General features: G+C 35.5%; 1 protein-coding gene and 1 long non-coding RNA gene across 5 annotated transcripts in view; both read left to right on the top strand.

Annotated features, from left to right (window-relative positions):
• Positions 1-5,925, top strand: part of mdm4 (MDM4 regulator of p53) — a 14,175-nt gene extending 8,250 nt beyond the window's left edge. For 2 of the 3 annotated variants that reach the window (XM_048173407.1, XM_048173406.1), the window contains exons 6-11: positions 446-510; positions 1,684-1,789; positions 2,089-2,249; positions 2,363-2,551; positions 2,637-2,705; positions 3,664-5,925. In XM_048173407.1, the coding sequence (XP_048029364.1) occupies positions 446-510; positions 1,684-1,789; positions 2,089-2,249; positions 2,363-2,551; positions 2,637-2,705; positions 3,664-4,227 (1,154 nt within the window). In that variant the 3' untranslated portion in view covers positions 4,228-5,925. The remainder of the gene's footprint in view (positions 1-445; positions 511-1,683; positions 1,790-2,088; positions 2,250-2,362; positions 2,552-2,636; positions 2,706-3,663) is intronic. The other variant, XM_048173408.1, reaches the window with a different exon arrangement.
• Positions 5,926-7,460: 1,535 nt separating this feature from the next.
• The window catches only part of LOC125257005, a 39,620-nt gene continuing 35,226 nt past the window's right edge, over positions 7,461-11,854 (top strand). For both annotated transcript variants that reach the window (XR_007182225.1, XR_007182226.1), the window contains exon 1: positions 7,461-7,499. This is a non-coding gene — a long non-coding RNA (uncharacterized LOC125257005). The remainder of the gene's footprint in view (positions 7,500-11,854) is intronic.

Genomic DNA, 11,854 nt, shown 5'->3' with positions numbered 1-11,854 from the left:
ATTTTGAATGATCTTGAGTAATAAAATGTCTGACAGACTTGTCTCACTGTCATTTAGCACTTTCACTCTCTTGCTTTCTCTTATTTTGATTAGCCCCACCTTTCATTTTGAGGTGTGTGTTTGTATGTCTGAATGTGATGTTTATGCTACAGTGGGTATGTAAACTTGTTTTTTTATGGTTCCAACTTTGATTGTATTATCAGGTTCGTGTACTGTGCAATACACTTCATACAGGAACTCAAGAAACTTTTCTTAAAAGTTAAAATATTAAATAGTAATAATAATAAAAACAGTGCACACACACCTTCACAATTTTGCATTTTCCACCACTAATTTAGGCATTAAGCCTGGGCCAAGTGTGATTGACGTGTGCTTGGTGAATAAAGGGCAGTTTTTTTTCTTTTGTTTTGTTTTGTTTTGTTACTGTGTCTCATTTGAAATACAGATGCAGCAAAGAATCTTTCTGTCGGCAAGGATTCTAATGAGTCTCCAAGTGAAGATCCTGGTCAGGTAAAACTACAGCATGGTGCACAGGAGAAACAGTGTTTGTTAATCCTCTTCATGGCAAACAATTGATCAGAAAATCAAATTTAATCCTTTTGTGATAAATTTAATGATTCATTTTGTTATTTGAGCTTTGCTTTTAAATGAAAGGCTAATAAAAGTGCATTGTACGGGGGCATTTGGGTACCAAATGTTTTTTTTATTTTATTTTTTTATATGATTTAGCTTTATGCTTTATTTCATCAAACAGTACTCACAGCGACCTTTTACATTTGTTGTCAGCTTTTCCCCTTTTTTATATATGTTCTAATCGACCAGTTATTTAAATGTCAGTGATTGTCTTCCCAATCTTTCACATCCTTTCTTTCCATTGTAGTTGCACAAAGTTTTGCTACAATGCATTTTTGTGTGAAGTATTGCATCATGATCAGTAGCCTGTTTGCCATGAAGGGGAGGGCGGCAGCTGTCTCCGCCAGTCGTATCTGTACAGAGTGGCACCGTCTCTGTACTTCCCCACGGCCGGCCTGGCCTGGTGGTCCTTCCGGAGAAGCCACCAGCATGGGCCTGGCTGCTGGGGGACAGAGTACCTGTCTCTGTTTGTCGCTCAGAGTTTCCTTCTCTGCGTCGCTGCCCCTTTCGGAAGGACTGCAGATTCCTTCTCAGTTCACTGGCCCTCTTCACCCCTCTGTCATACACCCATCTATATTTAACACCTTACGGTTGTGTGTTGGCAGAACGAAGTTAGGTTGGGAAAATCAGTCTGGGATGAGGTTCCTGGTACCGTCATGCATTTGCGCTATTCACAGGATTTTAAATAGAAAGGTGTTGAACTTTGAAAGGTGTTATGATTTTGGATTTGCTTTTTTCTTTTTCTTTTTCTTTTTTTTGATATTACATATTAGTATATAATTTAGGTACCAAATGTCTGTCTGTTTGCTACCACTCTGTTTGCACTTTTGAAAACATTAGAACAGCAGTGGTGTCTAATATCTTCATCATTTGTGGTCCATTCTAAGAAACTTTTTTTTAGAAACTTGCTATTATTTTTCACCTCCCACTACTTGTGAGGATGTGGCCTTTTGTTGCCACAACCATGGGCACCTGCTGTGAAGGAACTGCCGTCCTACCGAGTGTCACGTCATTACTGTGTGCTGATTCGGCTTTTTCCTTACTGTGTAGGTGTCCAGTGTGTCGATTAGCTCTGGACAGGCTCTCATTGCTGGCAGTACCAGCACTGGTGCAACACAGAGCTGCTCACAACGCAGGCCACGTGATCCTGATGAAGGTCAGCATGAACCAACAAATACTGCACTCACTTTAGACCAGGGGTGCCCAATCCTGCTCCTGGAAGGCCACTGTACTGCAGAGTTTAGCTCCAACCCCAATTAAACACACCTGAACAAGCTAATCAAGGTTTTTATGCATACAGGCAGGTGTGTTTTGGTAAGGAGCTAAACTCTGCAAGACAGCGGCCCACCAGGACAGAGTTTGGACACCCCTGCTTTAGACAGTGTAATGAATATCATGACTCATTTTTGAAATCAAAAAATGTACATAAGATCAGATACATCTCTATCCTTACAGACTCCTCAGATGACTTGCCCAGGTCTGCTTGCAAACGGCCAAAGCTGGATGTGACTTTGGAAGAGTGGGACCTTTCTGGGTTGCCCTGGTGGTTTCTGGGTAACCTGCGAAGTAATTACACTCGCCGAAGCAACGGCTCGACCGATATTCACACCAATCAAGTAAGAGGGCAAGCTCCACCGAAAATAATTAATATGGCCATTTTCTTACTCATGAAAGAACTTTATTGTAGTCAGTGTAGTGAAACTGTCACACAACTAGACTGAGGGAACAGCTCTCTCCCGGACAGGATGAGGACACGGCCATCGTTTCTGACACCACAGATGATCTTTGGTTCCTAAATGAGGCAGAAAGCGAGCAAGTGAGTGTGGAAATGAAGGAGGCGGTGCTGGAGCAGGGAAGTGATGCAGAATCTCCACATGAAGAAGAGGAAACTGGGAAAGACAGTAAAGATGATAGGAAGGTAATGTTACTTGCTTTTTTTTTTCTCCTTCACTGACTATCATTTTAAGATGGACTCATCATAACCAGCTAATTTTCACTCTCAGATGCAAGAAGAACAGGATGAAGACTCTCAGTGTTTAAGTGATGACACCGATACTGAGATCTCCACACAGGTAGACACATCATCAGGAAAATTGTGCTCTTTATTAGTGATCATCGTTTTTTTAAATGAATCTTTTACTCTCACTAAGGCTGCATTTATGTGATTAAAAATACAGGAAAGACAGTAATATTGTATATCATATATCATATCTATTTCTATGATGGCAAAGCAGAAATTTCTGCTTAGTATTTTAGTGAAAACAGTGTTTTTTCAGAATTCTTTAATGAATAGACAATTCAAAAGAACAGCATTTATTTGAAATCAAAATTCTTTTGATCAGTTTAATGCATTCTTGTTGAATAAAATCTTATAGGCCCCAAATTTTGAATGTTAAAATATAATGGAAAAAAATACGATTTATAGGGTGTATTAAAATATTGTTTGATTACATTTAAGTTTATCATTCACATGTGTATATATATATATTAGGGCTGTCAAACGATTAATCGCGAGTAATCGCATACAAAATAAAAGTTTGAGTTTGCCTAATATATGTGTGAGTACTGTGTGTAATTATTATGTATATATAAATACAAACACATTCATGTATATATTTGAGAAATATTTACAAGTATATGTATTTATTTATATTTTATATAACTTATATTATATATAAATAAAAATATTTTGTTCATAAATAAGATATTTCTCTTAACTATATACATTAATTTGTTTGTATTTATATATACATAATAATTACACACAGTACTCATACATATATTATGCAAACTCAAACTTTTATTTTGTATGCGATTAATCGCGATTAATCGTTTGACAGCCCTAATATATATATATATATATATATATATATATATATATATATATATATATATATATATATATATATATATATATATATATATATATATATATATATATATATATATTAGAATTTTTTTTTTTTTATATAAAATAGTTACACATACACAAAAGGCATATCTTATTTAAATGATCTTATCTTCTGGCAGGATGCATGGCAATGTTCAGAGTGCCGCAAGTTTAACACCCCTCTTCAACGGTACTGCATGCGCTGCTGGGCTCTGCGGAAAGACTGGTACAAGGATTGTCCTCGTCTGGTACACTCCATTTCTGTTCCAGACATCCCCATCTGCAGTTCACGTCCCGAGAGGGAGGAAGACGAGGAGGATGATGGAATCGACATGCCTGACTGCCTTAGGACGGTGTCTGACCCTGTCGTCCTCCCCTCGCACCACGTCTCTAGAAACATCCCCCCATCATCCGCTTCGTCGTCTAAAGGAAAGGGTCCTTCCCGGCTTCACCACCACTTACAGGAGAGCTCAGAGGGTGACAGCCAGGACACGCTGGACATGGAAACGGAATGCCATCCCGAGGCCATGCTAGAACCCTGCAAGCTGTGCCGAGTGCGGCCGCGAAACGGCAACATCATCCACGGCCGCACAGCTCACCTGATCACCTGTTTCCCCTGTGCCCGCAAGCTGCACAAATTTCACGCTCCTTGCCCAGGCTGTGGCCAGGTTATACAGAAGGTCATCAAAACCTTCATAGCATGACCGGAATATCTTAAAGGCATGCATGTATTAAACACACACTCACTTGCTACTTAAAAAAAATATATATATCTATGTTTCCTTGTACATAAATGCAAGGAGGCAGGGAAATTGACAAACCGTTGCTGGGCTAAAATAAAAAAACAGTACAATTTATCTATAATAATTTTATTGTATAGTACAAATCAAGTATAAATAATGTACAGAATGTAATTTAAAGAAACTGGCCTCATATTAATGGTTCGCCATTGTTTTGTTACCATAACTTGGCTAAAGGAAAAAGTGATCTCTTTGCATCTGCTTTCTGTCAGGTGAAAGAGAAGGGTTAGCCACCACAATATGCTACTGCCTTAGTGGGAAGATACGGATAAACAGTTAAAATCCTAACCTTGAAACAGTCCAGTCAGTTTGTTATAGCATATTTAAATGGCCTTTCAGTGTACCTGGACAACTTTGGTTTTACTTTATTTTATAAGATTTTTCCCCTTGCAGATTTCAGGCACTTAAAAACTAAAGCATCAAGTTGACCTGGTGAAAGGTTTTTCTTTGGACATCTGTGCTTTAAACAGATTATATTTATTTATTTATAAACTTAAGTTTGAATGATCAGTCAACAGTTGCAAGTCATTCCTGTTCTATGAGAAGAACCAATTGTATTATAGATTGTGAAGTATTAAAACATCTTTTCATGTGGAGGAGGTACAATAGAAAAGTGTAATTAGGCCAATGACCGTGGTTTTTGCTTCCAAACCTTTTCTTTTGGTTGCTTATGATGCTCAGCTCCTACTTGTTCCATTGTTTGTTTGTTTTTGTTGCTGTTTTTCTGTACCTGAACAGATATGATGTACGATAGAGCACAAATAGTCCTCAATCTGTTCAGCTCTCTGCCTTCCCTTTTAATTCAGTTTTCCTGTCTCACACACACACACACACACACACACACACACACACACACACACACACACACACACACACACACACACACACGTACGTGTTCAGTGTTTTATGAAGTAACATTTATGAGAGCGGTTAGTGGAAGGATTTCTTTTTTTCCATAGAGTTGCCAGGTGAGATGACATTTATGGGACAAAAAAAAAAGTGTTTTGAAAGCAATGTCTGCCATACTTTTTTTGTTTGTTTTTAAATATTGCTTTATTTTGCAGAAAGGTCATCTGTATTGTTGGCAGTGTTCAGTGAAATTTACTAGAGCACTTCTGTTATGTGGGATTTTAGGGTTATTGTCCTCTGCTTTTCTTAGAGCTGAGTTGTTTCCCATAACAAAGTGGATTGAGTCTCTGTTGTGTATTATCTGAGCGCAGACATAGAAGACTCTTTGAAGAGGAATTCTGTTGTCCTCGGCCACCAGAGGGCGAAAGATCTTTTCACACGCGGTCAACGCATGGGACTAGCTTTGCTTATTTCTAATTAATGCTGTGTTATTTACTTTTTGAGGATGTGGAAGCTGTATTAAAATCCCATCCAAATTTACCTGAACTTTCTTGTGTGGTACAAAAACTGCTATTTCACTGCCATTATGCCTCATAGTATGGAATCGAAAACAAATTCATCCTATGCCAATGCAATTATGTAATGAAGTTTGTTTTTGTTTTATCCAGACATGTTTTCTGCTTGGATTTAGTATGAACAGTAATTGTTTTGTTTGTTTTTTTTAAATGTAAAATAAATAATCAAACCAGTGAATAATGCTCTTGTTCATTTTTACTCTGCCTCATTGCTATATTTTTTGCATTTTATTTTGACTACAGCCATGCATTTCGGAGCATAAATCTTCGACATCTTTTACACCAGATGGAACTTTGTTAGGCAACCTTTAGTACTATACATCTGTTGCCAAATAATAGAGGTAAGTTTCTTTGTTTTTTGTTTTTTTTCCCTACCACAAGGAGGCAGTAACAGACTTTCATTTGCTCCCTTTTGAGGTTGGCTTTTGAATATTCCAACCTTCATTTAAATTGTTTATTTTGATGAACATAAACGCAATTTTGTTTATAATGCATATTCTGTGCATTAAAATGTTGGTCAAGTTCTTGGTGTGTCTAAGGCTGTGTGAACGCATGAACTTCACATGAAATTCTGCTCGTTTCTGTCCAATGGAAGCAGTGATGTAATAGGAAATCAATAACGTAAGTGTCTCGAGGGGCGAGTCTCCATGCTGAAGGATAATTGGGTTCTTCCTCTAATCTCTCACCATCTCAGGCCTTCGTCTTAATGGGCCTACCATCAGGTTAGATCTGTTAAACTGGCAGTAGGTGGTCGCTGAAAGGTTAACACACAAACATCTCAATGCCCTTTACCACATCACTAGTAGAAGGACGAGACGATTAGAAGCGTTTCAAGCTTCCATTTGACATTTTCTTTACTTTTGTCATGATTTTTGATCTCAGTGAAGAAGAAACTCGATGTTTGTAATTATTTTTCCATTTTTATTGTATTTCTTTCTCTGGTTTATTCATTCTCTCTCCTTTACATGCACAGGCCGTTGTTTACGCAGGCAGTTTTGGTGGTTATTTATGCAGGCTCCAGGCTGACATGTTCATTAGCGCTCCCTTTGTCTTTTTAGGTGTCTTTCTCCAACATTGTTTACAATATGTGCCTCTAAGGAAGATGCGGTGGTTGAGAAATTGGTATTGACAATTCAGGAAGGAACTTTTTGACCACGTGCCCAAGGTAGCGTTTCCTGGCATATTTTTGGTTCAGTCAGGCTCAAATATTTATCCATTACTGTCATGTATGCAGAGACAATAACATGAATTTCATTAAATAAGATTCCCCTTATGATAAATAGTTATCAGAAATCCTGAAACAGCTTGATAAATTGGCTGCTAATGGCACAGCTTAGATCTGCCCGTACATGTTTTTACTTATGAGTCATTCCTGTGGTTCGTGGTTCACTAAAATGAAATGTTAAAAGCTTTTCGCTATACTTCGGTATGTCCATTTTAATGGATAACAAAAATTATTTTTTCATATCTCTGTGGCACTTCATTTGTGGAAAATATTTAACAAAATGTGCACAGTCTATAATTTTTATCAGTATTGTAAGTATTTATTTGTGTTACTGTTTGGTGAAAAATATTTTTCTAAAAAAAATTAAAAATTAAAAAAAACGGCTGTAAAGTTATGTCCTTGTCTGCGTTCAACCCGGTTCAACCCCTTCACGCCAACCATTCTCCGCCTATAATAGACCGGAAATGACATCATTCAGATCTCTTTAACAGCATAGACGTCTATGTTTAACAGTGGTGCAAAAGATGGTAAGTGTAGTATCATACTTTATTCATATTTTTGAGGCGTATTATAGTTAGGTCAAGCTTAACAACTCAACCCCATCACATAAATTTAGGATTAAAAATTATAATTTTTCAAAATGTTATTTTAATCCATAAGTATTGTACATTGTAGCCGACTTATTTAATTGCTGCCATGTGGACCTGGACCACAAAACCAGTCATACAGGTAAATTTTTTGAAATACAACTTTTTTGTATTTGAAAATCTGTATTTGAAAACTCTTTGAAAATCTTGAATCTGAGGGTGCAAAAAAAAAAATCAAAATATTGAGAAAAGTGCCTTTAAAGTTGTACAAATGAAGTCCTTAGCAATGGATATCCACTCACAAAAATAAATTTTTGATATATATACAGTAGGAAATTTACAAAATATCATATATTTTTCATAAAAGAAAAATCTATAATTTTGCCCCATACAATGTATTGTTGGCTGATGCTACAAATATACCCGTGCGACTTATGGCTGGTTTTGTGGTCCAGGGTCACATATATGGTCTACTCTCCTACACTACATAGGGGCCATTTTGAGCAAAAACACTCAACCCTGTCACCTATCTGGGTAACACTTTACAATAAGGTTTCATTAGTTCATTACTTTAGTTAACTTGAACTAAGAATTAACAATACGTCTTCAGCATTTATTAAGTTTAATTAATGTTAATTTCAACATTTACTAATACATTTTGGAAATCAAATGTCGTATTTGTTAATGCACTGTGAACTAGCATGAGCAAACAATGAACAGCTGGATTTTTTCAATGAACCTCCAATAAATATGAATTGAAATGTGCCTAATGATGTGAGGTATTTAGAAAATTAAATGTAGTTAAAAAACAAATCCAAGTTGAAATACTACCGAATCCCGGGAATGACCCTTGTACAGATGTTATGGCCAGACTGTTTTTAAATAACTGCAAATGATTTCATATGAAGTGAGTTTTGTAGCAGTGATGTGCTCTGTGCTTGTCTAGCTACTCATTGTTTAGTCAATATTGTTTGGTGTTCACTGCTCTGAGCCTTTTCTTGCAGACCGACTTTCCTTCCTTTCCAATATAAGTTATTGACAAAATCTGTGTCTCCAATGATGTGAAATGAAACAGGAATTATAAGATGTCTGGGCTTCTAAGGTACAACAAGGCTGCTGCACCTTTCATATATACACACCTTTCAAAAGTCCAGGATCAGTGAGATTTTTTTTATTTGATTAAGAATACAGTAAAAACAGTAATATTGTGAAATCTTATTACAATTTAAAATAGCTGCTTTCTATTTGAACATATTTTAAAGTGTAATTTATTCCTGTGATGGAAAAGCTGAATTTACACCATCATTACACCAGTCTTCAGTGTCACATGATCCTTCAGAAATCTTTCTAATACTGGTTTGGTGCTCTAGAAACATTTATTATTATTATTATCAATGTTGAAAAACAGTTGTGCTGCTAAATTTTTGTAAAAACAGTATACTTTCCCCCCAAGATCTAATGAATAGAAATGGAAATCTGACTGTGTAAATAATTACCAAATTGTAATTTATTCCTTCAGTATCGAGGAGTTGAAATGCAGGGCTGAATATAGAGTGTTATTATAGTAGATGTGGAGACCTCTCACATGGATGTATGTGCACACACTCTCATGCCCTACCTAAAACAGCCCAGTTCTACTCCATTAACCAGTGTCACTTCCCATTTCTGGGCTCTTGCTCCCCCGTTCCATATTCCATTATCTTACTCACACGGTCTGCCTTCCTTCCCCTTATGGGGAAATCGATAGCCACACTAAATAGATTTCACAATCAATTTTTCTATCATCGTTCCACAAAACTGCTTTCTGGCTTTGAAAATGGGAACGCTTTAAAGGAAAGGAAAAAGAGAGCAACAGGATGTTTGAAGTGCTCAAATTCCTGCTGGTCTTGTCTTGAAGGGGTGAGGTTAGGGTGTGTTTTTCACTGTATGCAGCCTGAATTGCAACAAGAAGTTTTTAGGTGAATGTCGTGTATAACATTGTGTTGCTATAGGCCAGTTTTCAGTTATGCCGGGGATTGTGTACTTTGTTTTACTTTCTACATCTAGAATCAACACTGCTAATAATAAGAAATGTTTCTTGAGCATCAAATCAGCATATTAGAATGATTTCTGAAGGATCATGTGACACTGAAGACTGGAGTAATGATACTGAAAATTCAGCTTTGCCATCACAGGTATAAATTACATTATAAAATATATTACAATGCAAAACCGTTATTTTAATTTTTGTGATATTACTGTTTTACTGTATTTTGTTCTAAAAAATATAGCCTTGGTGAGCACAAGAGAACATAAACATCTTCTTTCCAAAACCGTTAGTGTACTTAATGTGTTCTTGCACTTCCTTGAGTGTTCAAGGGAGCAACAGGTTTACCTGTCTCTGTCTTTTAAGGATGTGTTATTCAGTTGGGTTAGTTTTAAAATGTTTATAAGATCTAATTTACTCTGCAAGATTCTCTTAAAACTTTGGATTGGATTGGATTGAAACTGTTCTGTCCTTGACTGTAGTTGAAGAGACAAGTGACCACAGAAGTAGGCTGTTTGTGCTTTTATCTGCTAAAAGCCCACCCTTTAGAATGTACAGCTTTGTTACAGCATGAAAAAAATGTAGAAAATCTGTAGTATGATGAAAATTACCTTCAATGTTAAAATTTGAAGGTGCACTAAAAAATCTTGGGTTATTTTTTGTACCCAAGTCCTGGGTTGAGCCTTTTGGGTGATTTTTTTTTTTTTTTTTTTTTTTTTTTTTTTTTTTTAATCGCAGGCTTTTTGCCTCTTCAGGAGAAAGCAGTGCAGCTCCATCAAATTGGTGCACGTCTTTGGTAAAATACAAGTTGGTGTATATTTAATTTTATCTATGAATTCATTATTGTGCTGTATATAGTCTAATTTTATGCAAAGCAATGTGAGTTTTCCAAAACAAGTGTCTTTTTGTGTGATGGAAATGCCTGATGCTTGCATAAAATGTTATGATTTTATTCAAAAATATACAGAATATAAATACTTAGGATTACTTTGGACAGGTTATGGAGTCAGTCACAGCATATTTCGGCTTATGATTGAAACGCAAGAGCGGCAGTCTGAAGTTAGCAGTTCCCTCGCTGAACATGATACAAGCTCCGGGATGAGATCCAGCACCGTTACGGTGGAAACGGGATAACAGAGACTGGTCGATTAAACTTGAATTACTTCTAAATGTTTAATTTTTGCTACTAATATTTGTTAAATGAGCTTAAATGTAGGCCATATGTATTAAAAAACAATATAAAATATGCTATACTGTAAAATATAATTGAAAATATAAAAAGGAATTATCATGCAAACCAGTGGTTGTGTGGAATATTTTTAAAAAGCTGAGAGGATTTAAAGTAATCCGTACGGAAGAGGATTAGGGCCAAGCAATAATAAAAAAATAAAACCATCTCGAGATTAAAGTTGTTACATTTCGAGAAAAAAGTCGAAATAAAATGTTGAGAATAAAGCCATTAAATTACGAGAAAAAAGTCATTAAATTATGAGAACAAATTTGTTTTTATCATTTTATCTCGACTTTTTTCTCAAAATTTAACGACATTTTTCTCATAATTTAACGAATTTGTTCTCATAATTTAACAACTTTTTTCTTGTAATTTAATGAGTTTATTCTCAACATTTTATCTCGACTTTTTTCTCGACATTTAACGAGTTTTTTCTCGTAATTTGAGTTTATTCTCAACATTTTATCTCGACCTTTTTCTCATAATTTAACGACTTTTTTCTCGTAATTTAATGAGTTTATTCTCAACATTTTATCTCGACCTTTTTCTCATAATTTAACGACTTTTTTCTCGTAATTTAATGAGTTTATTCTCAACATTTTATCTCGACCTTTTTCTCGAAATTTAACGAGTTTTTTCTCTAAATTTAACAACTTTAATCTCGAGATGGTTTTATTTTTTTATTATTGCTTGGCCCTAATCCTCTTCCGTAAATCTGTAAACATTAATTCATGTATGAAGTAAAAAAAAAAAAAAAAAAAAAAAAAAAAAAATATATATATATATATATATATATATATATATATATATATATATATATATATATATATATATATATATAAGCTAGTGGACTCCTCAACTGTGGAGTTTTTATACATAATGTCCAATTATGAAGCAGCTGTATCCTCATTAAAGCAATTTTTCATCAATGTAGCCTCTTGCATCAGGCACTGCATGCTTCTGTAAATAGAGCATTTCTTTTTTTGTCATTGTGGAATTTTTAATTTCCAAAAATCGAGTCAGGCTAAAATGTTTTTG

This window comes from Megalobrama amblycephala, linkage group LG21 (assembly GCF_018812025.1).
Source record: "Megalobrama amblycephala isolate DHTTF-2021 linkage group LG21, ASM1881202v1, whole genome shotgun sequence".
Classification (NCBI taxonomy): domain Eukaryota; kingdom Metazoa; phylum Chordata; class Actinopteri; order Cypriniformes; family Xenocyprididae; genus Megalobrama; species Megalobrama amblycephala.
The sequence above is the reverse complement of the archived record's forward strand: the minus strand, read 5'-3'. Positions and strand labels throughout refer to the sequence as shown.